At 38.6% G+C, this 27,116-nt stretch overlaps 2 protein-coding genes and 1 non-coding gene across 3 annotated transcripts in view; 2 read left to right on the top strand and 1 right to left on the bottom strand.

Annotated features, from left to right (window-relative positions):
- Positions 1-6,010, top strand: part of dpysl3 (dihydropyrimidinase like 3) — a 36,001-nt gene extending 29,991 nt beyond the window's left edge. The window contains exons 12-14 of the mRNA XM_053331400.1: positions 2,022-2,201; positions 2,996-3,149; positions 5,867-6,010. Coding sequence (XP_053187375.1) covers positions 2,022-2,201; positions 2,996-3,149; positions 5,867-5,961 — 429 coding nt within the window. The 3' untranslated portion in view covers positions 5,962-6,010. The remainder of the gene's footprint in view (positions 1-2,021; positions 2,202-2,995; positions 3,150-5,866) is intronic.
- Positions 6,011-15,254: 9,244 nt separating this feature from the next.
- trnav-aac (transfer RNA valine (anticodon AAC)) lies at positions 15,255-15,327 on the bottom strand. Its single transcript has one exon. It is a non-coding gene; the product is annotated as a tRNA-Val (tRNA).
- Positions 15,328-18,060: 2,733 nt separating this feature from the next.
- Positions 18,061-25,901, top strand: znf346 (zinc finger protein 346). The gene is made up of 7 exons (XM_053331401.1): positions 18,061-18,118; positions 20,629-20,732; positions 21,994-22,089; positions 23,174-23,324; positions 23,513-23,737; positions 23,844-23,943; positions 25,407-25,901. The coding sequence occupies exons 1-7, from the start codon at positions 18,061-18,063 to the stop codon at positions 25,675-25,677; spliced, it is 1,005 nt and encodes a 334-aa protein (XP_053187376.1). The 3' UTR covers positions 25,678-25,901.
- The last annotated feature ends 1,215 nt before the right edge of the window (positions 25,902-27,116 follow it).

Genomic DNA, 27,116 nt, shown 5'->3' with positions numbered 1-27,116 from the left:
AACTCAATATGTGTGCATTGATTTTAAGTCACTTTATTCTATTATTATAGATTACATATTGTTTGGAAAAATCTACTGACATAAGCAGCAATTGAACAACATCACTAACAACTTCATCCTCTTGAAGGGTTACTGTTTTCCTAGGATTATCCAGCTGTTAAATACATGTTAAGCTATAGATTTTTTGCCCATTAATTGCAACACAACACCAAGGTTTTGAAGAATCAGTTTTTTTCATATAAAATAAGTTACTGTCAGAGGTTCAATGGCTCACATTTAAGTTAATGGTGTCAAATTTTAAAAAAAATTCAATTGTCATGTATGCAAAATTAAATATTGAAGCCAATGAAACAGCATTAGAAACATTTGAATCTTTATAATATGAAGACCTGCTTGAACCCAATACAAACATTGTCTCATTTCCTATATATATCTGCACTCTCAAAGTCTAAGACTAGAGCTTCACAAAGATACACACACACACATAAACACATGCACTTCTTGTGCACACTGTATACATCCTTACATCCTTACTATTACACAGACATTAGAGGAGCTCTAACAGGTTACTGTGAAGCAGCAGAGGAAGTGTCTGCACAGGAAATGAAGGCTTTACCAGCCTACTGCATTTCATGCTTTTACAGAAACACATCAGTGAGGAAGACAACATTAAACTTTGGGTTGCAGCTGCTAGAATATGTCACAGATTCCATCATGATTGTGTGCAGTATTTTTGTCAAAAGGCAAAGTTAGTTAAGTTTGCCTTGCTCAAGTTATCAGATCAAGTTATGACTTTTGTTTAGTGGAGGAGAAAGAAGTTTGCTCTGTCTCCAGATGGAAGAATGGAAAGAGAGAACTGGACTAATAATATGCCTTCTCCAAATGTGGAGTACATCCACTGAGGATCCATGGGTTCTTACATAATGATGTCACCCTTTCATTTCCTGCTGGTCGTCCTTCCAGATAAAATAACAGAAGAGAGCAGAGGACCAGAGCACAGCAGCTCCCAGCTCCAATAAATCTACCTTAATGGATAGTCTGATTCCAGGCCAAACAGGAGCGGCCCTGTTTACCAGCACACTGTGTAGGGAAATGCCTTCCTCTGTAGATAAATATGACTTACACCGTATTGTACTGTGTCCTAGTTTGTTATCAGTAAGCCCACATCTGGTTTGGATCACTCGTTGTTGTCGACATAAACATGGATGGATGCAATAGATACATAGATGTAAGGATATTCTGACAAAGAGACTGAGCAGCAACATACACACTCTGAGACACACACACACACACACACACACACACACAAAGCTTAGTCATGACATCATTTTGGCATGCAGTAAGTCTTAGTTATGTCCTGTTCTGGCCTCAATTTGGACGGCAGCAGAAAACAGGGCCGTGTGCAAAGGAAATAAGCAACAATGGAATGAGGGGAGGGGGACCATCACAGATCACAAACATGTCGAGAAAAGAAAGTTAGCTGAAGGAAAATTGGGAGGGGATGAAAAATGAACAAGGTTGGGATAAAAATGCAAGGGTTTACATAAATCAAGCAAGGATAAGTTGGGAGAGAAAGGCATAGGTTGAAAAATAGAGGTAGAAACAGGGTTATATGAACAACTGGAAAATTAGCAATGTGAAGAGAGTGAGAGAACGAGGTAGAGAGTGAGAGGAACTGTCCGACACCAGCTGGATGACGGCAGCTGTTTGTACACGCCAAACGGTTAAGTGTAAGAAACAAGGTGATGAATGATAGAGTGGGAGAATGAGAGGGCGAGGGATTAAAAGAGAGTAAATAAGGAAGAGAGTTTATGTAGTTTGTAGTCTCTTCCACCATCCTCCTGCTTCCTCTGTTGTTGTCTTCTTCATTTTGTTCTTTCACTACTCAAATTTAATTTTCAAAACCATTATCAGAAACAACAAATATTGCTTCAGTGTTGCATTTGTTGTGCACCACAATTGTGCATTTACAATTTTGTTACTTTGGCTGTATCTGTAGTAATTTCATATTTTTGTTTTAGGCTGCTGAGTACAATGTCTTTGAGGGCATGGAGCTGCGCGGAGCCCCACTTGTGGTGATTTGCCAGGGGAAGATTGTTCTGGAAGATGGGAACCTGCATGTCATCCCTGGCGTGGGCCGCTTCATTCCCTGCTCACCCTTCCCTGACTATGCCTACAAGCGTGTTAAAGCCAGGAAGCAGGTAAATTAAGGTTTTACTACTGTCCAGCCTACTATTCACCTACTCAAAGAGTATGTAGTAACATATTGGGAAAATTAACTCTGAAAGTACAGTAAAAAGCTACCCTTAATATTTTAAAATACAATATTGAATTTAAATTGAACTGAGTTGCTGAGCAGATGAAGATGAAATGGCAAACAAAAAAAAATCTCCTCCAAAGAATTAATAGTTAATTGAAAATATGAAGCATTCCCCATTTAACCATTTACAACAGCTTAAAGTGGAAGCAGACACTGCTTTCCGCTTCTTGCTCCCTTTCTAATGGGCCAAAAATCTCATTGTTCAACAATTTCCTAATTCACAGCTGCCTGATGATGAGAAAATTGAGCTGTATTAACAATGTGCTGTTTATCTTGGTACATGTAGCAGTAACTGTTATGCTTTCCTTATTCACAGATGTCTCTTTTTAACTTGTCATAGCAGATTCCACTGAGTCACACCACTGACAGAAAGACAGACAGAAAGACAGACAATGGCTTTTTCACTAACATAGAGTTTCAACTTATATGTGGTGCCTTCTCTGTTCCTGTCTAAAGAGAGGTTTGCACATATGTGTATGTGCGTGTGGATGTGTAAATCTGGAACTGGTTCTCAGCAGGAAAAAGAATGCATACATAATTTGGGCACAAACAGTTACGCAAATCACTATAATGTCTCTCTTTGTCCTTACAAATCTTCTGCTACCTCTTTTCATGCTTCCTTATTTCTCTTCATCATGACCACCTCTTTCGTCTTTCTTGTTGTCTGTCCTGTAGCTGGCAGTCCTGAGGGCAGTACCCAGGGGAATGTATGATGGACCTGTGTCTGAATTCTCAATGTCCCGTGGCGGTACCCCTTCGGCCTCAGCACGTACCTCTCCCACCAAACAGCCCGTCAGAAACCTGCACCAGTCTGGATTTAGTCTAGCAGGTAACCCTGCACCATGTGGTGAGCCCATCTTTTTAATATAATCTCCACCTCTTATCGCCCTGTCCATACTTTCGTTCCTGTAATCAGGTTTTGGTCTGAATTGATCTACGCAGTATGTAGATACATCAAAGGAGCATGTGCATCTGTCTATCCCCAGTTTCATCTCAACTCAACAGTCATGTGATCTATGCATGTAGTTGCCCTTCATGAATGATGCATTCAAACATCACAAGCCCATAGGAAAACCTAATAATCTATCATTATCCTGTTTCATACTTGATGTCCACAGTATGATATGCGTCTGTCTGCAGTATGTCATGGGTCTACTCTACAGTGTTTATACGACAATTTGTGTGTTTATGCATGTTGCTAATTTAGTCACATAGTTCCTTTGAGTTTTAATGAGCCACAATGCAGATATTATTGAGTTAAATATATCTACACAGAGATGTCTGTTATTTGTTTTTGCTTTTGTGTGATTTGACATGAAGTCGGCATTACCCCAAACTGAAACCTCATGAGCCGTACTTCTGACCGACACTCATCTCTGCTGTAAACTATATTTTACTGTTCAAGTTTGGAGCGCAGTATTAAAGTCTATGTCTCAATTATGCCTGTTATACCACGCAAATTATGGTTTTCATTACCCTGCATGTCTGATCATATATTTCATAGTATTTTTTTATACCGAAGTCAGATAGATCATTCTCAAATGTGATTCATCTTTAAAAAATGCACCATAAATCCCTTTCGCCTACATTATTCCACACCTCTTTTCACTACAACCTCCATGTAACATTAAGCTACAGTAGGAAATAAAGTTTTCTCCACGGTTGCACTTCTCGTACGTCATGCTAGACGAGTCTTGGCTCAAGGCCTAAAACGAATAGCGTACAAGATTTCAGACCCGGCATCTGGACATGGTCTATTAAGAAAGCCTATCTAATGTGAGAGATTATAACATGATGTCTTCACATTAGACATCTGTTCCATTATGCAGAGCTGCTGAGTGACAGTCTTTTGCCAATGTGTAAGGTCAGCAGTGGATTCACTTTGATTTAGAAAACAAACGTGAGAAATTGTCTTCTTCAGACAGGGAACAGGGAAATCAAAAAGCAGATACAGTAGTTAGTGTTTCCACTGTTTTATAATCCAACAGAGCAACTATGTAGCTGTTAGTTAGTCACTATGTCCTCCCTGATAGATTAAATGTGTCCATGTGTAACCTTAGATTAAAGAGAGTTACCCCTTCAAATCTGGACAGAGTACAGGTGTACTTGATGTGATCTTAGTGACTACATGTACTATTTTTAATGGTTGATATGTGATCCTGAAAGAAAAAGTCTACAGAATGGTGGTTAGCCTCTGGCTGTATTAAGCAACCTGCCTTTACAAGCATAGCTGGTGTGTGATACCTCATTGATGAAACAAGAAGGTGACCTCGGCTGGAAAGAATTTGCAGATTTGAGTACATGCATTTAGAAGTTTGGCAGCTCCTAGTTTCCCAGGCTCTGTAACAGTTAACGTGTGTTTAAGATGGTGTGTATTCTTGCGTGTGTGCGTGTGAATATGTGTGCGTATTCTCAGGGTGAGTCAGTCTCCTATCTATTTAAGTTTTTCCAGGTTCACCACCTGCAGAGTTGATTTACTTGTCTGGAGGGAGATGGGAAAAATTGTTTGCTTAGATGCAGTGTATCATAGCCTGACATCATTCAACTTTCCATTTAGTCTATATATACTCACTGATAATTTGTTTCAGCAGACACCCTGGCTCATCTTTTGGAAACACCATGCGTTATGTCAAACTTAAGCCTTTTTTGTTAGCACTCATACAGCTGAAACTCGGCTGAAATTTGCATTCCCCTGTCATCTCAGTGACACATACTGTAATTCATAGACAATAATAATATGTCTTGCAAAACCTCTAGTGCCTGTAAAGAGATAATGTGAGTGCATGAAAATTATTTGTGTGCTATGACATAAAAGCATAAAAGCTGTTCTGTGTAGAGTAAGTCTCCAAGGACTGACAAAAGAAGACCTAGATTTTGGTTTTGAAGGACACAGAGAAGAGCAGAGAAAGTCAATCTCATCATCTGGATCTGTTTAATCCAACAGGGTTTACATACAGTAGGCTCCACAAAATCTCCTTTGTGCTGACTTTCCATAGCAAATGTCCCTCCTTTGTCACAGTATACCACAATCTTGCCACATTGTTGTTTCTTAATAAAAGGTTTACAACTTAACAAAAAATATTCAAATAAATCAGTGAATGTAAAATATAACATTTAATCTAGTACTCTATATATTTTCTGCAATATAATATTTGAACACATTTATTTAGGGCTCACACATATGAGTGTTCAACGTTGCACCACTAACTAATTAGCATGTAGGTAGGATATCAATACGTAATCAAAGACTGGTAACAATATAGTGTATATGGAAATGTAGTGCAAACAAAAATAATTCCAATTCCTAACATTTACTTGAATTTTAAATTATCCTGTTACAGTTTTGAAGTTTCTCAGTGTTCATTTCTCCTCAGACCAGCGAGTACAAACCGCACTGTAAAATGCATCTTTTTATATATTTCTTTGTCCTTAATTTTCATTTTGGCTTTCTTTTTATTTGCCCTGTTGGCCTTCATACATCCTTGCGTTATCTTGTTTATTTTTTTTCCATGTAACTTATCTTTCTCTCTCTCTATTTTCCTGTAGGTCCCCCCACCCCAGATGACATCCCTATCAGGCCTGCTGGCCGGCGTATTGTAGTGCCCCCTGGCGGTCGTTCCAACATCACTTCCCTCAGTTAAACAGCAGAGGACAAGGGGGGGGATGCATCCAGAAAACGACAATAGAGTGCAGGAGTGAGTGTGTGTAGGGTGGGAGGGGTGGGGTGGGAGGGAGAAACCGAGGGAGGGAGGAGGAGATGCAGAGGACCATGATTAGTTAAAAGATAAGAGCAAAACACTGAATCCTCATGCCTTACCTGTCACAATGCTACCTTGCTCAGACGAGAACCGCATCCCTTTTCCTTGGGAATTTGGACAAGAATGGATAAACTTAGCACCAAATCACAATACACATCAACAGTCTTAGTCTCACGTCTTCTCAGTAAATAATACACTACCAATACAGTGAAAACGTACTCACTTTGTGCTCTGGTAATGGGAAATGATATATGTAAACCTGTATACCTTCACATTCAACCAAGAAAAACAATCAAACTGTGTTCTCAAAGGAAAATGGATACTGCTTTTCTCAGAATGAAGCTATGGTTCTTTCATCCTGTTTTGCTTTCAATGTCACCCTTTTCAGTAGCCTGCTCTCTCCATAGTCAACAAGACATAACACTAGAATCCACATTAGCCATGTAATATCATGCAGTACCATTGATTAGCTCTAGGTGGCATTGTATATACAGTAGATGTAATGTAGCTTTGTGAATGATGTTGTTGCAGCCTGTTTGGGTTTATTGGACCAAGTAAAAGGTATTTAATCAAATCTGAGAGCAGGAGTACTGTTGGACATGGAGCTGCATGGGCCACATGACATTGGCGACGTGATCCATGGTCCTTTGGTCCCCCTCTTCTTAGATGCTTGATGAATACCATCCCCATGATGTACTGATTGTGTGATTATTAATGTTAAAAAATAAAGATTGACACAATAGCTAAAGAAAGGCAAATGAATAGAAAAGAAACAAACATTAGAATGGGTTTTACTTTTCTTTATCCCCAAAAGGTTAATGTCAGTTTATTTCCTGCACTCCATCATGGCTGTATAAAGAAAAGAACATTGAAAGAAACCGTCCTTTGCATTTGCTTGTGTCATATTGCTTATTTCTGTTGTCATCTTGAGAAGGAGAACATAGCAAAAAAAAAAAGATAAAACCTGTTCACAAGTTCACAAGAAGTATGAATTAACTCAACTCTCCCTCGCAGCATAACCATAACTTTGCAATTGAGGGCAATACAGAAAAAAAACAAAAACAGAAAAACAGATGCAATAAAATGATTAGGTGACTAAAACCTGCTTTCAGATAATAGCGCCTCAATTCTGGCTTTACTTTTTTCATTCCTGACATACTGGGCTGTCATTTAAGGGTAAGAGAAAGACCATTACCTTGCCATCCCAACAGCACTCTAATTACATCTGAGCAATTCAACATCAAGCTGAAACAACTGTTGGTCTTATACAGTTTATATCAAATATTCTGATTGTTTTGGGTGGGCTTAGAGCTCTTTTTTATGTCTCTGCTATTTTCTGATAAGGCAGAGGATTGCGGTGCAGTAAGGGAAGATTTTATTTTGTCGCTGTTCCACTGTGGGGGAGGGCGAGGGAAGGAGGTGGCGTTTTTATTTGGCAGTGGTCTGGCAGACTCTGAGGCAGGCACAAGTGGTGGTTTGTTGTATTTATGTTAGTTTGACAACCTTTGTTATTGTTTTTATGTTGTTTCTTTTTTACTGTTGTATCAAAAACCCAGCGATGGCAGGTCAAAAATAAGGTGTGTTGTGGAGGTATGATTTGTTTCCTGAATAAACATGAGTTGCAACTGACTGACTGAGATTTCCATTTTTTATTATTATTCAACTTAAAAAGACATATGCACCGATGTTTATCATGATATGACAATGAGATAATAATCATAAATGGCTTCTTATGAATTAACTTGGCATAACACACCCTGTTTTCTGGTAGACTAGCTTTACATGTCATTGCATTGCTCCTACAAGTTGAATAAAAGCTCATTACATCAATAAACCAGAAACACTTAAAACCCAGCAGCACTATATCTCTGTATCAACATTTTATGGATATACATGTTAAAAACACCTAGTTTCGCCTTCACTGGGTGGCCGATCTGTGTTTATATATTGTGCTGACAGCTAATTTCTCTAGACAGTGAGTCATATGGCTGTGACTGACTATGTGAAACACTCTACTGAGTTTAGAGGTTTAAGTGATGAGCAACACTGGATGAGGTTAAATTGTTGACATCGGAGTGAAGTATCAGTCTAGCATTTCTGACACACTGACCTCTACAGAGATTAGCAATAGTGGTAACTCTACCAGACATATCAGGTGTTAGAATGGTATTCTATAATGAGAATAAACATTTCTCTTTAAGATAAATTAACATACTTTCCAACAACTATATCTTGTGGCCACCAGAGGCAGCAGAGAAGTCGGATTAAGCTATAGTTTACACTACACCACACAACTTTAACCACCCAAAAGTTAGTTCACATTTTCAGCATTTGTTCAATAATAAACTTTATTAGTGCCAAAGACCTGTAATTGGAGTTTCACTCAGGCCTCCAGGACTCAGATTTCCTGAAAAAAAGTCTTGAGCTGGCTATTTTCCTAATATATGCTATCCTATAAAATGCAGTGTGCAAAATTTGATGGCATATTTTCCTTTACCACGTACACACACACACACACGCACACGCGCACACACACACACACACACACACACACACACACACACACACACACACACACACAGATTTATCAGCATTCATCCTCATCCTAATAATAAATTGAACAGGTAGGTACATGACTGGATTGTATGCAGGCTCCTCCTCATTATGGTTCTACAGCATAGACACACAAAAAAGAAATTTGATGGAAAAATCACACATCACTCTTAGAGTCAGTAAGAAAAAGGGAGGACAAAGGAGGAAAAGATGGACAAAGGAAAAGGATGAAGAAAGGAAACAAACACAAATTTATAACTTGTATTAATTTGCAGTGCTGCAAACACAAGTTATCAATTTTCAGTCAAATCATGCTGGAGACACTGAACTTACACACTTAAACAAACTATTGCTTCAATGTTGCTCACCTGTCGCTAACAGATGGATGAGAGCAAGTGTACTGGCTTTGAGACTGGCCATGCCTTCTGGTTATGAGTAGTTACTTTGCAAGTCACATACATCACAGACATTTTTTTTTCTTTAGGTTGAGAAACCCAAACAAAATTATCAGTACTAACACTTTAGTAACTTTATCACATGGTAGGTGGCAGTCTTCAACTGAAATAAGGTTATCTATCCACACAGTACAAGCACCAATAGATGTATATCACCACACAAATGAAAAGCAAACAAAGTCAAATTAATTTTGCTTTCCTGAGGAAAACTTCACTCACAAAACTTGCTGCATGCTCCTCTGAACACATGTACACACAGCTTACTCCCTCTCCCAAATGGCAGACAACAGCTCCTTTAAATAGGTCCTACATCTATTGCATCATTAGTTTAGTCAGAGCCATATATCTCTGAGGGATGTCTCAGAAATATAATAGGGAGAAATGACAAAGTCACTTGTATGAGTTGATACTGTATCTGTACAAACATGATTTTAAATATTCCTCTTCAACTTGCTAAGATATCACATTCATCCTTAGTTTGACCCATTGCATTAACCCAATAAAACTTTCCCAATTGCACTAAGTTATTTATTTATTTATTTTTTTACAATTATTTAAAGGTTGAATATGTAGAATATTTATTAAAAGCTATATTTTTCTAAAAATAATACAGCCACGGGGCGTTTTGAGGGGTACAGAATGAAAGTATTGCTTTTCCATAAAAAAAAATATTTAGTCTGAATTAATATATTTAAAATTTTTTGACGGGTTCGACAATGACGTTCTGACACGTTCTGTGTACACTGTACCAGCCAATTAGCGGCCGGAATTGCGGGTTGCCAGGGTTGTCTGTTGTTCCGGTGCAGCTACTGTAGGCTGGCACTGGGTGAAATGGAGTTGTAAACAAGTAAAGCCGTGTTGGACTTACTAAAACCAGCGTTTTTTGCTCTCAAGTACAACTTTTCATCACAAAACTTCGAAGGTAAGACAGAATATCTGTTAGTCGCTGTAAATAAGTGGTTGTTTAACTTTGTATTCTTTGGCTGCTGGTTCACTGAGTTTTAAGCGCAATAATAGTGGTACTGTTGAACTCGCCAGGGTCTTAGCTTTCATATGAGATGCTATTTGTTAGTGTACCATGAAGTATCAAAACGGTAGCAATGGAAATGTGGAGAGTGGGTTGACTTTCTGACGCTATTCGGATTTTGATATTTGATCATTAACCTCTTAACGCACGCTGTTCCGTTCACGGGACAGGACGGATGTTAGGAGGTAGCCACGCGTTCTTCTGAATGTTTTAAACACCAACCCTTAAACATATATACTCATGCCGTACATTGTTGGAAAGCTTAGATTGTTCTGATTCATTCAAGACCACTCACGACTTATATGGTTGCTCACAGCCGTAATAGTATTAGCGATTAGCTTGGCTAGCCACTCAGCTAAGTGAGAAAAGCTATAATGCTACATACCTTCAAAGTCTTCCCTTTATCCACAACGATCATCTTATGACTCAGCACTTTCTGTACAGCTCGCCAAGTATCCATTCTTGTGAAATATGAAATCCGTTTTCCATAAAACCGGAATACTTTCCTCAATATGTCCATGTATTTAGTCCAACACGTAACGTAATAACACAAATAACAAACCATATACAGTCCGTTTACGTCATTTCCTGACCTGCGCGTCCATCTCAGAGTACACGTGACTAGATGTTTACGACCGTGAGCCTCTTCTGCTTCTGACGACACCACACACAAGCCAATCGGTGCTTAGGATTAGGCAGTACACGCAGAGACATTGCTGCTACTCCCACTGGCGTTACAATGTAATGTACCTCGGTGGTTTCAAGTTTCAAGTCAGTTACAGCGAGGGTATGTTCGCTTCCTGTTTTCAAAATAAAAGCACCAACTCTATCGTTATGGTTTTCTTAATAATAAAAGGCAACGGGTGTTTTATTTTGTGAAAATGACCGGAAGTGCGTTACTCGCTACGGCTAACTTGAGTGGCTCCGAATTCGCAGGAACAAAACTTTAAACAGATGTTATTTGGACAAATTCGCGTCACATTGTGGATCTAAAGGGCTACTTTCTCGCCTAAAAATGTTAGATATGGGGATAAAGTGGTATATTTACAGAGTTAGAGCTAAAATAAAATCCGGCACCGGACCTGGCAACCCGACTGCTGGAATTACTTTTTGGTTGTTGCGACTACGATCTCGAGACATTAGATGGCGTCGTTCTGCTCATTCTACATATTCTACCTTTAATATGTTCTGTCAATGCTATCACTCACAGATTAAATATAAAATCTGTTAGTGTGGCTGACAATGTATTTTGTTATTATATTTATGGATGTTATAGTAAAGTTGTAACTAACCAGAAACACAGGAGGCCAGGCTGATGAGCAGAAGAATCCTGCAGATCATCTTCTCCCTGAAAGAGGAGACAGAGAAGAGGCATGAGGTCAAAGTTCAGTCATTGCAGGTTTGAGAAGGAAAATCTACAGTATCAAAACCTCGACTCTCATGCCAGAAACAATGTAGACAACAACCACAGACACATAAGTCATTTCTATTGTAAATGACTGAAATATACAGTTTTTAATACATTTAAATACATTTAACTAAAAAAATCTTCAGTTTCTCAAGTGCAGTCATGTATTTTGTCACAAGATGGCGCCAAAAGACTTTTCAACAGTGAAAGTGTTTCACCTTAGCTATAAATTCAAGTGAAACTAACAAACAGATATGCAGATATGCAGACTATAGTACACCCAAAATGACGAGGCATCACACTTCCTGCACATGGAATACGTTAACTTCATTTGATACAATAAAATATAACTGTGAGCATTTAAATAATGTTTCATGTCTCTATATGCCAACAATGATGAAATATTGTTTATGTGGGTGAACACCAGGGCCGGCCCGTGGCATAGGCAGTATAGGCAAATGCTAAGGGCGCCGTCCATCCAGGGGGCGCCACAAATGGGGGAAGAAAAAAAATGTAACTTCCACTATTCTTAAAACTACTTGGTATCATGTCTTAATATGAAGATAATAAGTCCACATTAATTTAACTGCATAGCAAAGCCTGTTAAATAGGAATACTAATAATAATAATGATGACACGTTACTTTCCTAAGACGCCCCCCCCACTAATTAGACTGTACCTGCTACCTGGGGGAGGATGGTCGTTTTTTAACGTGACCCCAAGGCAAGCTCGACAACAACATGTCATAACGTCCCAAACTGTCTGGTGCCCAGGGGAGGAAAAAAAGAAAAGAAGAGGAGGAAAAACGAGACAAAGACAGAGGTAATGTTACAATAAAGATGATGTCATGACATTATTTGTGTGTTGCAGAACGACGATAACGTCGTTATTCATTAGCATAACATGGTTTGTTGTTAAACTGTTAGTTTTAACGCCAGCTAATGTTATGGAAGAGCCTAAGTTGTTATGGAAAATAGTAATGTAACTACTCCCACCTTACTTCCCAGCAAGCACATTTTGGTTGAAAAGACGTCTAAAAGACGTCTATGGTAACCGGTGAAAAGACGTTGAAAATTGGTTGAAAAGTGAACGTTTTTTACCGGCTATATGGAGACGTTTATTCAACTTTCACATAGAAAACATATTTCACCGGGAATTGCTGTATAGAAAATTCCCAGCTTATTTAGTGTGCAGACATAGCCTATATAGTTTCATATTTATGATATTTTATTCAACATTAAATGCTTTGAAATTACGTTTTGTTTAGACGTTATTTCAGCTCCTCTCATTTATAGAAAAAACGTAAAAATAATCAATACAATCTCTGTAGAGAGCTACAACTGAGCTAATTATCAACCGACATCAAACAAATGTGTGTTTTGTGACACGTTGATGTTGTAACCGTTTTCAGACGGTTGAAAAGACGTTCAGACCTCATATCAATCTGTTTTCAACCGGGAATCAAACGATGAAATTAGGGTTTGTGCTCGCTGGGTTTCCTCAGGGAAATGTGTAAATATTAGATCTATTCAGCATTTTTATTAACATCTGGTTAGCTAACGTTTTCTTAGCTTGTAATAGTCAATCAAAATGCTATTCCTTTTCCACCCTTTTATTATAGTTGTAAGCCTAGCTGTATGTTGTGTTACAGTTCATATTGTCTAAAGTGTGTTTATAGTGTTAAACTTTACATCAGTGTTAAAGTGCACATCATTCATATTATAGCTAGCATAATTTAGCATTCCCACATTCTATATTATACTGCAGTTTACTACTTCTTTGCATTCTGCTAATCAGCATTTTGTTGTAATGACAATAACATTGAATCTTATATAGTTTGCATATCAGAAAAAGTACATTGTATATTATACATGTACAGTATAGTGAACATCATGCATGTATCTCTTAGATTTTTCATTTATATTATTTCATTTCATTTTATTCTTGAAATCATATTATGTATCATATCATATTTATTATTAGACTGGTGTCACATACTCATCTTCTCTCTTCAGATGCACTGTTGAGGTTTCTCAGTCCCACCCCTGCAAATCTTGGGCCACCTACAGCATCAAGCGCTCCTCCTGTTGCCTCCACCTCAGCAGCACCACCCAGAAGTGATGCAGCAGCATGTCACTTGTTTACACTTTTTATTTTGTGGGTATCTTATACTACTACTTATACTACTACTACTTATCTTATACTTTATGTAAGCTATTTATATTACATTTCATATATTCATATCATATTTTTTTGTATTTCTTTCTAATTTGTTCTAAGTATTTTGATTGGGCAATTGCTTTCTTTAAATAAAAGAATGTCCAAGATAAAGCTATTCAGTTTCTTGTGAGTATGTACACCAGCAGTGGAATTTACTTCGATGCAAGGGGGGCGCCACCTAAAATCTTGCCTAGGGCGCCACATTGGTTAGGGCCGGGTCTGGTGAACACAGTGCTATTCACAAGTTTGTGTGTATCAGAGAGAGCAACACACAAGTCATCGACTTCTGAATGGAGAGCTAAAATCAGATCAAATGTCTAAGATCTTTTCTGAATCTTGCTCATATCACACCTGCTTCCCCTCTTAAAATATGCCTGTTGAAATCTAACAAACAGGTGTGTTGTGGTGTGATTCTTTTCATTTTAAAGGATAATTACCGTTTTTTACAACCTGGGCCTTATTTCTAGCATAAAATACGATCATTTACTCACTCAGACAACTTTGGTGTCAGTGGAGCTCCGCCTATATCCGTATAATGCGAGTACACGGGGCACCGAAGCGCAGCCTCTAACACATTATCTGCTGCTAAACTAGTTCATTTCATCAATATTTTGTTATGATACGTTAGTGCTATTCCCCTCCGAGCCCGTGGTGTCATCTGGATGTGTCAATAAATGTCTGTAACACAAGACTGAAGGATTTCCACTCAATGATAAACCGGGCTGTGGTAGACGTTCGGAAATGACATCATCCAGATCAGAGGTTATTAGGTTAACCTACAGACCCCGGATGTTGATAACATGCCACCACGGGCTCGGAGGGGAATAGCACTAACGTATCATAACTAAATATTGGTGAAATGAACTAGTTTTGCGGCAGATAATGCGTTATATAGAGGCTGCGGTTCGGTGCCCCGTGTAGCTACTGGCATTATACGGATATACGGTGTCTAATTTCGTCTGAACCACTCCAAATGACACCAAAGTTGTCTGGGTGAGTAAATGATCGTATTTTATGCTAGAAATAAGGTCCCGGTTGTAAAAAACAGTAATTATCCTTTAATTACAGAGCAGCTATTAACTGCATCTGGTTTTAGAATTTACTTAACTAGCCTATACAACTGCTTAATGGGGACAGTAAATGTAAATAAAATATTTACATAAGAATTGTCTCTGTGGGAGGAAACAGAGACCCCCCCCCCCAAAGTCCCCAAGTCCCCATCAATGCAGCTGCTGCTCAGGAATTTCATATAGTGTTCTTTAAGTTGTTACACTACGGGTTCTTGGAGCATAGTACAGTGCAGTAAATCCAGCAGTAAATTATATTGCTGAATTTATGAGAATACTTCATCCAATTTCAAAGTTCCACTCTTTACTTCTCTGCACTATTTGCATCCTGTTTGTATTTACAGAGTAATGGTTTAAACTGTTTTCAGTGATGATGTTATTCTCAATTTCCGTCTCAATAATCTCTTATGTTCATGTCATATCTTTAGAATTTTCAAAAGAAACAGTGTTTCCGCCCGGTCTCGAACCGGGGACCTTTCGCGTGTTAGGCGAACGTGATAACCACTACACTACGGAAACTGTTGTACGAAAGGCGTTAAATGGCCAACTTATAAAATAAAAAGCACCTACAGATTTAAAAGGAAGAGTGAGTAACAAGTAACAACTATTATCAATAATTAAATGTCAAGTTTTGGCTTGAGATCATGGAAAAGAGGAAATAGTGTGCCTGAATGAAATGTCAAAGTGGCATGTTGTTTTACAAGAGTTTAAAAAAGGTGGATGTTGTGAAGATTTCACATCAAGATCTTTAGCCTGAGAATCTCTGCTGCTCGAAACAGTGACGACTTTAAATAACGTAACTTGGCTAAAGTGTGTGAAACCTTTGAGCCCATTGCATTATGACAGTTGAAACGCTGTTCTCTGTTGTCTGTGTGTGGCTATTTGTCTCCATCTAGTGGCTGACTCGCGATTAATCAGAAACAGTCTTATTTCCTTATGCATACTGCTCATACCCATAGAAGTTCAGTGCTTTCTGAAAGTATTACACTATTCAGATTGGTATCTAGTTATTGATGCATTATTTTCTACACAAGTACACTGTGTCTATTTTTAGACTCACAGACAGGGTGTGACAGATAGACTCCGAACAAAAATATATATAAGAAAAAATAAAATATACCACTCACATTGCTTTTATAGTGGTTTTCACTACATGACCTGGCCCCAAATTGAGTTAGTCTCTCCTTATAAAGTTTAATACTAAAAAGGGAGCATTTTCTGCTAATTATGATATTACAACAGACTATACACTGGATTCAGCAGGATCTGCAGGATTTGGCTGAGGGCTGACTGTGTTTTTGAAATGTATTTGGCTGATCACATCCTTAGCTTAGTCAGAACTCACAGGAGATGTTTTGCTCTTCAGCAGGCATGATTTGACAATAGAAGTAAACACAAATGAGAAGAACCGGAGAGCAACACAATTCTTTGGAGGAGAAGGGGAGGAGACATTTCAAGCCTTGCACAACCATGTTGTTGAAAGTTGGGTCATGTTGTTGTGACCTGCAGGACCTTTACAGAGCCACACTACTGATGCAGGTCTCTCAACAGAGTCTTGTGTGTCTTTTCACAGGTGTGATCATCAGGGGTCATAAAAGTGTCATTGCCAAAACTGTCCATCCCATCCCCAATGCTCAATGATCTCACTGAAGTCTCTCAGACTCAGTGACGTCTGGGCAGCTTTAGAAATCAGCCTAACAACAGGCACATGGTATTTATAGTAGTGGCACTTTATAATGCTGTGGCAGAATGTGGCGGTAAAACAGTCTTCACGTAATGAAGCCTATAGTGCAAGTAGCTTCTGCAGGACTAAGCAAAGAAGCTTGTCTCCAAATCCAAAGTTGCCAATTTTTGGGTGATCAAGTTCTCAAATTGTTCCTCAAAGTGCACCACTACTGCTATTTTGCTACTGTAAACAAACTAATTGTTAATGGATATTCGGCTAAGAAAGTCCCCATATCTGTCCTCTGCACCTCTTCAAGGTGTTTTTGTTCACTGTCATTTGTTGTGGCATCAGCATACAGGGAGGTGCTGGATTGCAGCACAGCAGCCTCCAAAACTGCAACACCAGCTCTGCAGTGAGCCGAGCCAAGAGGAGACACAGCACTTTGGCTGGCATCTCCTGCATTTGTTCCCTCTCTGGCCCTGCTGGCTCTTCAGTTGAAGCAAGTATGGCAGCAGTCTGACAGCATGAGTCACAGTGAATGCAGGCTTTTATAAGACTAACCAATTCCACAATACCCAGGCACATTTTTGACACCAAACGTGTTGAAAGGTCAAGTGTGTTGGCCGATAGCCTACACATGATTCAATATCACCAAAGATCAGCATGATTATAGACTAACCAAGGCAGCTTAAAAAAGCATGTGTGGAGTTTCCAAATTGGAGAGGGATGGGTTTTAAAACAATTATATTATTAGATTTTGATAATACCTGTATCCAAATGGAAACAACAACAACAAAACAGTTTATATGCACACAACGTACAAAACCATATACATTCTGGGTACATAAAACAAATACAAAGAAAAGTAAATATATGTGTAAAAAAATGTACATATTAAAACTACAAATTAATGCTAGCAGGATGGGGATTTACATCAAGATTTTTAACATAGCACAAAGTGTTACAGTTTCAACTGCTTTTGGTCTTAGGGAGTATTGAATTGAATGAATTTATTGTTATTTCTCATTGCTTCTTACCTATACATTTACATTTATAGTTATGAAATTTGGCCATTATAATAATAAGATGTATCATACAAATTAGATCATGTAGGCCTACAAACAATACATTCTTCCAAAGTAAAACAAAACTTTCATCAATATTCTCAGCAATAAAATCACAAAGGTTTAGCCAGAATACATTCACAAATGGGCAATGCCAAAATAAATGTACAATAGTTTCTGGTCATGGTGTAGCTAACATAATCTAGATCAGGGGTATCAAACTCATCTTACTTCAAGGGCCACAAACCTCTTTCTGTACTTTTCATTCTTTGCAAATGTATCCAGTGGGCTGGATTGGACCCCTTGGTGAGTCATGTGTTTGACATTTTCCTAATCTAGAAATGTGTTTTTTGGTAGCCTATTCCCTGCATAATCTTGAGTTGGTCACATTAACACTGACGAAGAAGAAGAAGAAGAAGAAGAAGACAGAGAAGAGAAAGAAGAAGGAGAAGAAGAAGTAGCTGCTGTGGCGGCTGCTGCTACTGCGCATGCGCCGTCGGGAGCCGCTGGTTGTGAGAAACTATGGCCGTAGCGATGCAGACGGAGGATTTTCCTTACTTGCCTTCGGGGCCGGCGGAGGGTATGGCCTGTGTTTGAACTAATTAAATGTGTCTGTTCAATGGAGCAATGCGTCAATGCACTAAGCCACTGTCCGGAACGCATGCTGAAGAAAAACAGCGGTGTTGTGGTTAGCTCCTCGTACACTAACATTAGCCGGCGGTGCGGGATGAGCAGAGCAGAGCAGAGCTGCTATACTGTGCTAAACAGAGCTAAGCTAGCCGTAGCCGTCTGTGCTCCAAGGTCGATGAGGTGCATGTGTGCATCAGATGTTGACACAGTATGATCGTGAATCAATGCATTTGTTCGTGGAGCTGCGGAGACCGAGGGAGATGTTTTTAGATCTGCAGCAGCAGCCACGCATGTTTTAGGACACATGCGGGTTGCACTTAGCTTCAGATATAGGAGCAAGACACTTTTGAACTTTTGAATGGACAGCATTGTCTCAAAGAGTTGCCTCAGATTAATCTCAGTGAGAAAATGTGTCTAATACCTATCTGAGTGGTGTGGCAATTGGTTTCACCTGTCAGTGATGTTGTCAGCTTTGTTTTGGTGTACATCCTTTTTGCCTGAATATTTTGGGGGGTTTTTTCAACCCATTTATGTAACTTTAATACTCCACTGCTGATGTTATGGTGGTAACTATGCAAGAAACACAGTCACAGCAGCAGTGAACCCTCAGTGGTTTGAAATATGTAGTAGATATTATTAGTAGCCAAGTCTGATTTATCTCAATACTCTCACAAGATTTTCTTCCCTGATCTAAAGGCTAAAATCCAGTGACAGAGTTTATCAAGCTGTTGTTAGTCTAGTGAGGAGTGAATTACTCTATTTGTTTGGTTAAATAATGCCTAACAGACATTGACTTACCACAGATACACCAGTGTCTGATTTGTGCCAATATTTTTAAACATTATTTAAGTTATACAAGCAGCATGTTATGTGTACTTTATCATTTTACTTGATTCAAGTTTAACGTGAGTTTTTTAATGAATGAGGTAATTATATCATCAATTTCATTGATGTCATTTTACACAACTAAATGTATTCACAGCCTCCATTACCTTTGTCACAACTGTTTGAACCATTTTTGAGGGGTCATTGCTAAAAAATGTGTGTTTCCGTGTATGTTTTGTGCATACAACACTATCAATCTATGGATATCAGGATTTTTTTTTCTAATATCGATATCTGCATTGGCTCCTAAAATGTGGTATCGGTCGGGCCCTCGTTATTATCTACAAATTACCAGGAGTTTTTTAGAGTGACTATGATTTAAGGGTTTTGAACAAATGATTGTGATATTATTGATACAAGGATATATGTCAACAATGTCACAATGTGGTGCAAATGGGAACACTATGTTATAATAGAAGTTGTAAACAGGTCTATCAACAGAGCTGTTTAGTGTGTGGAAAGTATGTGTCCATACAGAATTTAATGATTTATCTTTTTTTTTTATTACCTTTATTTTCCCTCTTTTTTAATTTGCAGCTTTACTACCATCTGAGGAAGTTATTATATTTCCATGTAATGTCATATAAAGCCAGTTTATTTATGTAGCACGTTTAAGAAGCTCATTTATTGACCAAAGTGAATTACAGAGACATTTTAAATTATTTTTATTATGACAAAAGTGGACTCAAAACAGTTGTAAAAAGGTGGTGTTTTGGCTAGAACTTGTAGTTGGAGGAGATTTTGGAGCGACAATGGAAAAAAACTCTCTCACCTTTGGATTTTGACTTCAGGGAAATGGGGTAATGGTGTTAAATCAATCACACTCATTCAGTGGATGAGGCTGTTTGTTTAAACCATCATCCAGTAATTACATTGGATTACAAGATCTGAGTCTGATTCTGCTCAGCAGGTGATTCATCACATTGTTAGCTTTCTATGCAGTAACTAATCAGAGTTGCTCATCGCAATGACGAGAACAAAGAAATCTAATTGGGAGAAATGCATCACTGATGCAGCCTATGAGAAAGCAGAGAACACATTTCTTCTTTAACATCACAACATGTTAACTCTGTAATGGACAGCAATGTCTGACGAAAAGCTTTTACTGTAACAGATTGATTAAGACAGAAATGTAATGTAATTATATGTAATGTTCTTACAGTGTCCTATCCAATGAAATGTAATCCCCTTATGAAATACTTGGCTCAATCAATATATCACCAGTTATTTTTGTTGCATATTTTTGGGCTGACACATCAAGGTAAATTCATTTTCCAGATTTGTTTTCAGCCAGTAATTTAGGTGCTTCTGTGTCTGAGAGTATGTGGTTCACATATGTTGATATAATGTTAACATGTACATAACAGAGCAGTCTTGCTTTTAATCACAGGCAATGAAAAAGAGAGCTGTTTGTACTCAAAGACCCTCATGCCCTTGATAAGTGAAAGAGTTGTTGAACAGAATCATTTGAACGGTTGCCTCAGATATTTCTCAATGTTCTGTTTTAATGATATTTTCCCAGAAGATCTAACCTGATTAGAAATCTCCTGTTTCTCTCTCTTCTCCCCCCTGCAGTAAATAAGATGATAAAGGAGCACGGTGACCTGTTTTCTGACTCCCAGTGTAAAGTCTGCAGTGCTGTCCTAATTTCAGAGTCTCAGAAGTTGACTCATTATCAGGTCAGTGAGCTCACAGTCTGCTGCTGCTGTTTCCATGTCATGGGACTCAACTTATTCGACAGTGCTACTACACTCAGGGGTGTGGGTGAAAGCTGCATAAATATGAAATAAAAAGTATTTTTTATCGAATGCAATTTGTTATTACTATAACAGTTAAGTCCACATTAGGCTGGCTGGGTGGTATTGTTGTGTCATATCACATTGTGTACTAATCATGATAACACTGTTAAATACTGCAATGTGATAAAAATGTCAAATCACAATACTTGATATATTCATGTTATGAATAAATGTAGCTGAAGTGCACATGGCTCAAAGCAAATGTAATGATCACTGTGGAGGAGTTGGTGTCATAAAAGTAGTTTGGAAAGAGCAGAGATGCAACATTTAATCTGCTTCAGCTCAGGTGACAGTGACTGATCGAGCATCACATGGCAGGTTTGCATTGCACTAATCGATCAGAGTCTCAATGTTGCAAAAACACATTATTCTGAGTTGTTAGAAGTTTTGCAGAGAAGAGGCAGTTGGCCACAGTCAGGAGGGTTTGTGTGAGTAATAGTCACCACACAGACATCACTACCAGCCAGACAACAAGCTGAAGTTTCACATTGTCAATTCAGCTGTTCTAAATCGCAGTAAGGTTGATCACAGAGAGCAAAGGAGGACCAGAACCAGCTGAGACTGAGCAGAGTAAGAAAACTTTCTGCCCCACTGCTTACCAGACGTTGGCTGTGATGCAAGTGTCTGTACTTTGCTCACTGAAAAGAGGATGATGAAGAAAAGATTGAGCCGTCTTTCTGTTGTTCAGATGTTTTTTTGTGGATGGAGATCTTTTTTTTCTTTTTTTTGATAACTTGTCTTTTCAGTGTACAAAATGTGACATAACAAATTAGAAGAGCCCATAGTGATGCTTCAAATTGTTTATTTTTCCTGAACAAGTCTTTGTTTTTCAGAAGTTGTAATCACAGCATATTTGACATTTGTATTTGTAGAAGATATAGTATATTAGAAGGAGACAGAGGGCTATTACTATTAGAATACTTTGTCATGTTAAATGTATGTTGTTTCATAGATTAACCCTTTTAGCCAGTAAGTAATTATACACATGAAACTGTGCAGCCTTAATGATGTTTTTTTTTTCTGTATGACCAGGCATCATACAGGGAACGTTTCTTCTGTACCTATGAGAATATGTTTCATGTGGTAAATTCAGGTGTTGATGTACGTTGTCCACAATGAACATTTGTGTTTATCCTTTCAGAGCAAGAAACATGCCAACAAAGTACGCCGTTATATTTCCATACAAAATGAGAAGGAGCCCGCATTGAAAAAGTTCAAGTCACAGTCATCTGACAGTGTGAGTAAAAACCACACAATTCATGTCAAGTAATTTAACGCCAAACAGATCTATTCCTCTGGGTTGTTCTTTATTGGCCATCTGTCAGATATTTTTGATCCTGAACATACAGAGCAGTTTGATCTCTCTCTTCAACATTTTTGCTGGAGGTTTATGTATTTTAAAACCTGATGCTTTTTTCAGCCACAGCATCTTCTGCCACAGCTGGCTGCTACGGTGCTACATTTATACCTATCCCACTCACCAGCCTGCAGTGGAGTCTGAGCCAGTTAAGGCTGTCAGGTTTCCCAAAAAAATCAGGCTTGAACAAATTAGACTTAATGTGTAATTTGTTCATGCAGACTGTGTTAGTTTGTCCTAAAATACTGAAGTACCTGAGCTGTATTAGATACCTCGTGTTCCATCAGATTGAACTCTGGTACACAAAATTGTGAGTCCAGTTTTGGGGATTTATTTTTCGCTTTTTATATAACTGCACTGTAAATTACCACAAGCAAGTAACAACCAAGTATTATACTGTACAAATTTCAACTTGTGAAACTCCTCTGTCCAAGATAAACTCGGGTCTCAGAGTCAAAATAGTTTGTTTTTTTTCTGCCAAAATAATAAATACATTTATCTGAAGGTAAAGTAAAGGTTTCTACTTTTTATTAGGCAGTTATATTGTACATTTGTACATTTGCGTTGCCTATGTTTAATTTTGGCTCCTCAGCTGCCTTACAAAGCCAATGCTTCACAGCTCAGAAAAAGCTTTTTTTTTAAATATTTATATATATAATTAATTTTTTCTTTCTCAGAACAGACCTCTTGACTTGAAAAAAATGTTCATACTCTCAAGGATGAAAGTTTGAACTTTGCTTTGTCTGTATTGAGAAAGGATTAGTCTTTGGAGCCAACTCCGAGCAGCTGGTGAATACTCCTTAAACATCTCAAATGTCAGCGAAAGGCCAGCTCAAACTGAGTTTAGAGACACAGGGAGCAGATGTTTGGAGTGAGAACATACAGTTAATCCTTTTTGTTAATGGTATAAATGATGCCGCTCGTAGCCTTAAATGATTAATTGTGTTTGTATGTCTTTTGTCAGGTCGACTGTAACAACGGAGACACAGACCGGTCGAAGGTGTGTCATGTATGTAACATGACCTTCTCCTCTAATGTAGTGGCCGAGTCTCACTATCAGGGCAAAGTTCACGCCAAAAACCTGAGACTGAAAACTGTCGGACCCCAGGCACCCGGTATGTTCATTTTTTTTAAATCATAATTTTATTTTAACATCCATTTTTTATCATCTTTATCTAATGTTATGCATTTGTCTTATTTCCTAAGTGAAAGTATAAACATCTTTTTAGGTATTTCTGAATGAAACAAACAATACAAATAATGTTTAATAACAGTAGTTTTTATCGTATTTCTTCTTCAACAGTACCCTCCCAAACAGCAACGGCAGTTCAGCCGAAGAAGAAGCCCGCAGATGAGTCGAGCGCCACTTCAGCAACAGGTGACAACAACCCGGACCGTTTCTGCTCCATCTGCCAGGCGTCTTTTAACAACCCGCTCATGGCCCAGCAGCACTATGTGGGCAAGAAGCATAGAAAACAGATGACGAAGCTCAAACTGATGGAGACGTACGGCCCCTCCACAGCACCAGGTCAGACTACAGAACCAGGAAGTCATGAAGTTGTATTTGTTGAACTGCCATCATCACTCAGTAATACTCTATTCTCTATGATTCTTTGTGGTTCATGTGTCTACAGCTTCCACACTAAAGGGCTACCCATGTACCATCTGCAACATTGAGCTAAACTCTGTGGAACAGTACCAGTCTCATATCAGTGGTGCCAAACATAAGAACCAGTAAGTACATGTTTTCTTTAGATACTGGTGTTAAAAACTGATAGTCAGACTGAGCTGCCATTTCATACTATTTAGCTTGAATAATGAATCTTGAAAAATAACTAAAACATTTAACTGATTTGTCTCCTGATTGATCAGCTGATGAAGAAGAATTGTTTCAGCTCAAGTCATCTGATACAATTTCTTATTCAGAATAAAAGCTTTTGTTTGAGTTGATAACACAGTTTTGATTTTAGTAAAACAAACTAAACTAGTAAAAACACTTCTGCAGGTTAAACTGGACTGACTGACGCACATTCACAATAAATAGGCTTTAAGACATTCGCTAGCATACCAACATTAATGGTATAAACAGCCCATATTGCAACAGTCTGTTTTACATCAGTACTTTATCCATTCAAAAAGATTTGAGTTTTTGCACATGTAATTGTCTAGACCCTGAATATAAAATGGGGACGACTGTGGCTCAGGAGGTAGAGCGGTCGTCCAATTGGAAGATCGGCGGTTCGATTCCCGGCTCCTCCAGTCCATATGTCGATGTGTCCTTGGGCAAGACACTTTACCCTAAATTGCTCCTGTTGCTGTGCCAACAGTGTATGAATGTGTATGAATGAATTAGTTTCCCTTTGATGAGCAGGTTGGCACCCTGCGTGTTAGCCCCTGCCATCAGTGTATGAATGTGTGTGAATGAGTGAATAAGACGTAATGTGAAAAGCGCTATATAAGTACAGTCCATTTACCATTTACCATTTAGATGCATTTCCAGGAGGGGAAAAAAAGTTATATTTGGGACAGTATGGTAAACTGTAGAAGTCTATTTTTATAGCCTTTATAGTCTAAGGTCCAGTTTCTCAGAGATTAAGACTGGTCCTAGACTAAAGATAAGATTCTGTGGAAATATCCATTGAGAAATAACTCTTGATTTAAACCCTGACTGGGAAATCGTCCCTAAATATCTTTTCATTCCAGCGTTGTCATTAGGAGGCCTACTTAGCAGCAGGCATATTGGTCAGCATTGGGCAGGAATGTCATTCTGAGAGGATAACTAAAGTCCCATCACTTGAACTGCTCACTCAGCAGTGAAGCGGTGATCAGCTTCACTTTGCAGTGGTCGGGACTTGATTGTGTTAACATGGTGATCCTGGCAGCTCTAATTTTATAATACATTTGGCACCGATCAGATGCATATTGGATAAGAATCTGAACCTCTAAAGTGTCTAAACCTTTAGCACAGTATCTTTGGCATATCTGTACTTGTCATTCGTCAACCGACACGTCCTCCAACACAGATATTTTTGCAACAAGCAAATATTGGCTGATATATCGGCCTGGACGATATATTACCACAATTTGGTGGTTATCAGTCTGGCTCTATTCCAAAATTAATGTTTGTTGCATCCTATTACCTTTACTGATTCCCCAGAAAAAAATTAATTGCCTTAAAACATGTTTTGTGTTTTTAGAATGAAAAAATCAGGCCTGAACCCCACAGAGAACCAACGTGCAGCAGAACAGTCGTTCGGTGGTGACAATGAGTTTGCCGCCGGAGACGACCAGTTTACCACCGAGGACAACCAGTTTACCACCGAGGACAACCAGTTTACCACCGAGGACAACCAGTTCACCACCGAGGACAACCAGTTCAGCACTGGCGATGAACAGTACGCTGCTGGAGACAACAATCAGTATGCTCCTGAGGACACAGAGTACTCAGAGGAGTACCAGTATACCTGAGACTGGGCTGGAAGAAGGACTGCTGAGGTTACAGTCGAGACTTGGAATGACACACAACAACCAGCCCCTTTAACACATTAACAAAGCATCAGCCTCCATGGACCTTCAGCTCCTGTCTGAGTCTCTTCTCTGTAGGTTTCCCCCAGATCCGAGGACCCAATATGGAATTTGATCACTTTTGGTTCCCAAACCAAACGATTAAAGAATGTGTTTTTGTAACTGCAGGGCCAGCTGTATAAATGCTAAAGTTGGTGGCTGATTGTCTGATGAAATTACACAATTGGTCACCTGAATGCCGCCACTTCCTGTATCTGTTGCCAAAAAAAGGCCTTGTTTCAATTGAAAAACCCTCCTGCGTTTTGTATAGAGTCCAGGCCTTGCCCTAGTTAATATTTTTCCCCTTTCTGAAAAAAGCAGGTAAAATGACAGTGAGCCTTTCAACATGTGAGCACAGGTTCAGCAGTGATGCAGCTGTGCCCACAATCACCATAAAGAAAGTCTCTGAGAGTTCAGCTGGCATTACCTTCCGTAACAAATGTGTGCTGACTAAAAAACATTCTCTATATCCATGTGAATTAAGTCGGGCACTGTGTGAAATTTGTTGATGTTGCTGCTGAAACTGCATTTATACAATAATCAATAATTTATAGATTAATAAAATGGGCAAAATACCTGATCGGATAATACAAATAAGACTACAAACCTCTTCAGAGATGATATACTAACCTTCTGTACTCCATACCTTGTGCCGCAGGACTAAAAGCATTGAGGTTTGATGTACTTTATTATTATTAGAATTAAAATAATAGCATGAAGAGGTCAAAATGACAGAAGCTTGTTGTGGCAGCACTGAAGGCATTATTGGACTGTGACAGGACATAGTAGGGTATTTCTTTGTTCAACCCCTACTAACTTCTAACCAATACTAACATCTCGCATCAGGAGCCAAATGTAACCAGTTCAGAGCAAAACCGCTTTCTGGTTCCTCTGCTAAACCTAAATATTTTTTGTTTGCATCTCCCGTGAATGTATTTATTGAAACATGCTCAACTCCTTTCTCTGCAAGTTTGACTATTTCTAAATCTGGTGTTGAGGATGTATTTATAGGAAAGTGAAATCAAAGTCAGCCACTAATTACAGTCGGTTGACTGATTAACAATCCCTTCACATGTGATTTTTTTTTTGGGTGGGCGGGTGGTGGGTCGGGGGGTTAATTTTATGGAGTTTGTAGCCAGTGATTAATAATGTCACTGCTGTACAGACGGATGGAAACAAGTCTGAATCTAGATGCTGCATCTTATGTTAAATCTGATACTTATTTTATAATTATTTGGTTTTACAGTCCTTTTTTATTTAAACCTGGAATATCTCCAGAAACACTTTTTTGTCATTGAAATATTTGCTTGTTATGAGACGGTTATTTTATTAGATTTTTCTTT

The sequence above is a fragment of the Scomber japonicus genome, chromosome 13, assembly GCF_027409825.1.
Source record: "Scomber japonicus isolate fScoJap1 chromosome 13, fScoJap1.pri, whole genome shotgun sequence".
Classification (NCBI taxonomy): Eukaryota; Metazoa; Chordata; class Actinopteri; order Scombriformes; family Scombridae; genus Scomber; species Scomber japonicus.
The sequence above is the reverse complement of the archived record's forward strand: the minus strand, read 5'-3'. Positions and strand labels throughout refer to the sequence as shown.

Bases quoted from the DNA above. Each gene is read 5' to 3' on its own strand.
- znf346 (XM_053331401.1), top strand. From the start codon at position 18,061: ATGGCCGTAGCGATGCAGACGGAGGATTTTCCTTACTTGCCTTCGGGG. The intron at 23,325-23,512 runs GTATGTTCATTT...CTTCTTCAACAG, and splicing joins TGTCGGACCCCAGGCACCCG to TACCCTCCCAAACAGCAACG. The intron at 23,944-25,406 runs GTAAGTACATGT...TTGTGTTTTTAG, and splicing joins GGTGCCAAACATAAGAACCA to AATGAAAAAATCAGGCCTGA.